At 33.2% G+C, this 4953-nt stretch overlaps 2 protein-coding genes across 2 annotated transcripts in view; one reads left to right on the top strand and one right to left on the bottom strand.

Annotated features, from left to right (window-relative positions):
• Window positions 1-903, bottom strand: part of LOC106876365 (receptor expression-enhancing protein 1) — a 189950-nt gene extending 189047 nt beyond the window's left edge. The window contains exon 1 of the mRNA XM_014924867.2: window positions 724-903. Coding sequence (XP_014780353.1) covers window positions 724-755 — 32 coding nt within the window. The 5' untranslated portion in view covers window positions 756-903. The remainder of the gene's footprint in view (window positions 1-723) is intronic.
• Window positions 904-1344: 441 nt separating this feature from the next.
• Window positions 1345-4953, top strand: part of LOC106876362 (probable JmjC domain-containing histone demethylation protein 2C) — a 204204-nt gene continuing 200595 nt past the window's right edge. The window contains exon 1 of the mRNA XM_052973026.1: window positions 1345-1987. Within this exon, the coding sequence (XP_052828986.1) occupies window positions 1832-1987 (156 nt within the window). The 5' untranslated portion in view covers window positions 1345-1831. The remainder of the gene's footprint in view (window positions 1988-4953) is intronic.

Raw genomic sequence — 4953 nt, 5'->3', positions numbered from 1 at the left:
TAAATAGATAAATGTAAAAAAATATGTTATTTTAAGCAAATATTTATGTATAAATTTCATAAGCGTTTATAAGGGGGTCCCTAAGGTAAAGCCTGAAATATAAAGGGGTCCGCAAGTCAAAAAGTTTGAAAATTCAAATTCACTAAGCCATATATATATATGATGACAAGAAAACCAAGAAAAAAAACCTGTAAATTGTTGTCATACCTATCACCCCCGTGGGCGATCTAACGATCCTATTTGATCATAATCTGACAAGTTAGTATACCTTATTAAGTTAAAATGACTGTCTAAACAGATAGATAAATAATATTCGTAATTAAGAGAAATCGATTATATATTGTAGATATCATATATTGAAAACATTAAGTTTCGAACAAGAAGGAGAGTGGGGGGGGGAAATGACTGGAATAACTTCCGGTTGTTGTCCATTTCATCGCCAAATATGAAGTTTTACGTAGGCGATAGGAAAAAAATCTGTTAAAACTCATTATAGTCATGAAAATAGCTTAAATTTTATATTCTCTAATAAGAAAAAACTTCGCGGAAATATTTCGCTGACCAGTTAAATCGGGCCGAGTTGGACAAAGTGTTTCCTGACAGACGTTAATTAGATGTCAATTGCTTGATCCTTCTCAAAAAATATATATATATTAAAAAAGGGATTTGGGTTAGACAGTGTTAAACAATAAAGAATAGATAAATAAGACATTATTTACTTACATAACTATACGAGATATTAAACTGGATACCATATCCACACACTACACGCAACTAAAGTAATTTTACGCCACGATCAACGGATCTGATTTAGTCTTTTCCTTTGAAAGTAAGGAGCTTCACAAACAATCTTTATGCATTACATGGCGGCTAATCGCTGACGTCATTATCATATGACAAAACGCCGCAGATTCACTTGTCAAAAAAAAAAAAACTAAGTATTTAGTTTCGCATTGTAAACAAATCACTTATTAAATACATGTTAACGCAATATTATTTGAAATGAATTATACAATGAAATTGTTTTCATATAGAAGCTGAAAGAAGCTTTGTGAAAATGTCGTCTGCTCGTTTAATTTTTTTTTTTTCTTTCGACTTTCAATTCCCGATTTGAAAGCATTTCGTGATTCTTTATTAATCAAATAAGTTGCAGATGCATAAAATCATAAAAAACGTTTAAATTTCTGGAATTTAACTAGTAACGTTTCTAATTTTCAAAACCAGATTAAAATAAAATGCCATTTTTTCTTTCTTTTTCCTTTTTATTTTAAATGTTGCACATGGAACTATTTGCAGAAGTGTATGCGGAATGATTTGAAGCGGTGATAAAGCTTGTTACACTTCTGCTAACATGCTGATAACATTGAAACCATATCACATTCACACTAACGCAACCCGCATGTGTTTTCTTTTATTTCTCTGGGAATTTTCTTATTTACTCAATGCTATTTATTAATTTATTTCCGTGATATTTTAAGAAATCGAGAAATCTGCTGTGAAATGATTATATTCGATATTTTCTTTTTTTTTTTTTAATTGATATAGAATAATTTTCTCGTTTGTATTTGTATCTATAAAATTTGCTGATAGAATGCAAAAGAATTTATAACAATAGCAAAAAAAAAAAACAATGTTTATTGTAGCTTAATCTATATGGACCGTCGCGGCGGAGACCATTTCTAACTTGACCTCGTGACCGCCCCACTTTCATGTATATTCCTACACCCCATAACATTACGCGAAAGACATTCCATGAGATTTAATGTAATGTGTGTGTTTTGCTGAGCTGATGGCGAAAAAAAAACTGCACCATGGATATATAACGTAAGAAATGGCGTATAAATACCGGGAAGAAATTGTCGGGAAAAGATTTTTGTATGTTTCTGGTCCTGGAAAATTAAAACTTGCGAAAATTTCTGACTGGGAATGGCGCTCTGGTGTGGTACGAGCAGTTTCTGGCAAGGATACTACTAACGTAGAACTGTCTGTAAGTGATGAAAAAAAATGTTATTGTTTTATTTGAGAAAGTCCATAAGGAATGCATGCTTTTGTTGTTGTATTAAAAAAGAATATATATATTGTTCTGATTTTTATTTTATATTATTTTCTTGCTAACTGGTATTAGTTTCTGTAAAGTTTTCTGCTATTCTCTGTGGATTTTTTTTTAACGATTAACAGTAAATGTAACTAACAATAATCGAGTTTTCCAAAATAAAGAAAGAATTAGGTAACAAAAATCCCCGCACATTCACATACCTACATATATATATACATACTTACAATCTGCATCTCTATTATATATGCATGCACATGCACATATATCCACATATGCTATGCATTCATGTAAATAAGAAAAGCTTCATCTGTTATGTATGTGTATGTATATATATGTGTATATATATGTGTGTGTATGAATGGATGTGTATATGTTTGTGTATAAATGAGTATATGTGTGTATGAATGGATGTGTGTGTATAATTATATATATATATATATATATATATATGTGCGTCTATATATATATGTGCGTCTATATATGTATGTGTATGTATTAATATATGTATATATATATTAATATATATATATATGTGTGTGTATCCACATATGTGTGTATGCATGTATAGCTACATGTGTACATATGTATTTATATGTATACTTGTCAATGTATATTTTATGTGTGTAAATATACATGCATGTATATGTACATGTAATACACACGCAAGAATCACAACTGTCACAGATTTTTAAAATATATTAAATTAAGAAAAATTACAATTCTAAAGACCTTTTAGTATGGGGTGGGTTAATTATTCCAAGTTGAATGTCAAAGAGTTAAACTGGCCGTTTTCTAAATATAAAATTACATTGTCTCTTTTGCTCTATCAATTTATCTATCTATCAATTTATCTATCTATCAATTTATCTATCTATCTATTTATCTATCTCATCTGAACATATTGGAAATATTATCTAACTTCCTTAATTTAAAAAAAAAAATTCATTTACTTTTACTATTTACTACAATTTTTTCAACTATTTTATTCGTGAGAAGCTTTAAAAGAAATACAAAAATCGTTGTCAGTCTGCGCTTTGTTTTAAATTGATGTCTTTGTAATTTATTTGTAATTCGTGTAACTAATGTCTAAAGCTGGTCTGGTCTGGTCTGGTCATCGGTCAATCTCTAGCAGTTTTTTATTATTATCATTATTATTATTGTAAAAGAAATTATTATTATTATTGTTGTAGTTGTTTCCTTTCTTTTTTCCTTTCCTTTTTGGTTTGGTTTAGAAACGAGCGTCTGCATTTGACAGACGGAATGAAGAAACATTTTGAATTTTTCCAAAACTGGAAAACGATGTTGGTTGAGAGATATCAGTGTTTAAGTGGTGCGCGCGAGCGTTTAATAATGTGTGTGTATGTGTGTATATATTTGTGTATGTGTGCGTATATTTGTATGTGTGTATATTTGTATATGTGTGTGTGTGCGTGTGTGAACCATGGCTTTTTATTTGAAACTGGTGTCGAGTAAGCTAATGTGTTAATGTAAAAATTAGTATGTAACACACGTATGGATGTATGAGTTTTCCTTTCTTTCTCTCTTTCTTTCTTTCTCTTCCCCAACTTAGTGATCCATTTATTTATACAACCAACCTTTCTCTGTCTATTGTATTTCCATTTAAGCACTCGCTTCTTGCCCCCACCCCACCCGCAAACCCCATTACACTCCCGATCGAACAGAAACCTATCAGCAAAAGGCGTTCCAGCCGTGACCATACTGTCTTTTTTTGTTTGTTTTGTTTTGTTTTTTATTTCATGTAAATCTAGGACCACATTGATCAGTGTGGTTGGTGTCTCTTCGTTATTCAAGGACAGTGGTGTAGTTGATATTTGAAGGAACATTTGGCTGCTATTTCTTGCTCGTCGATCGCCCGCATAAAGAGAGAGAGAGAGAAGCTCCCCTTCCTTAGTTCGTATTTGCCATTCGATTCAACCATGTGTTGAGGGACCTATTTAAGTGGGCGACGTTGTACCGAACGGTTTTTAAGATACTCCACCACCACTTTCATCATCACTACTTAAGCTAGCTGTCTGTCACTTAGCACTTTATTTTTCACACTGTTGCCACCATCCATCCATCCATCTATCCATTCTTTCTTTGTTTTATTTTATTTTTCGTTTATAATTTTCTTTTCCTCTTTATTCTCTATTCTTTTCCACCACAACTTCCCCTTCTGTATGTATGTCTTTACCATCAACACCACCACCACCACCGAGCTCATTTCAATGCAACTTGCTTTATCACCATCACCTTTGTGTATTTTTCCACACACTTCTCTACTCTACTCTATCTTCTACGTATTCTTTCCTCCCCCCTCCGCCGTCCCATCACCGTGCTGTTCTGTCTGTTAACCGCGCTTGTCCCTTCATCTCCATCTCTACCGTCGCCACTTGCCAAAATACCATTCTCTCTTTCTCTCTCTCTCCTTAACACTTATTTTTTGTTTTTTTGCAATATCATTTGTCGCTTTATTCCTATGCTAGTTTCAATTGATTTCTCGCTCTTCCCCCCCATCAGCCACCACCACCACCACACTACCACCACCACCACACTACCATTACTTCAATTTATCATTTGACGTTCTTGCCTTTCCTTGCCGTCACCTGATTCTTCTTTTTTTTTCTTTCCCCTTCTCTCTCCCTAGTTTTCCAGTTTCAATTGATTCCTCCTCTACCAACTCTCACACAACACCACACTTCTCGCGCTTTCCTTGTCCATTACACCCCTCTTTTACCAATCTTTCCATTCACCATCACCGACAGACATATCGCAACCAACTAGGCTCTACACAGACTAACCAACTCTAAGTGGAGCTCTCGACTTGCTAGAAACAACAGCCAAATCTTCCTCCAAACTGCATCTTACCGCCATAAATAAAATGACTGAGACAATGT

The sequence above is a fragment of the Octopus bimaculoides genome, chromosome 14 (genome assembly GCF_001194135.2).
Source record: "Octopus bimaculoides isolate UCB-OBI-ISO-001 chromosome 14, ASM119413v2, whole genome shotgun sequence".
In the NCBI taxonomy this organism is placed as follows: domain Eukaryota; kingdom Metazoa; phylum Mollusca; class Cephalopoda; order Octopoda; family Octopodidae; genus Octopus; species Octopus bimaculoides.
The sequence above is the reverse complement of the archived record's forward strand: the minus strand, read 5'-3'. Positions and strand labels throughout refer to the sequence as shown.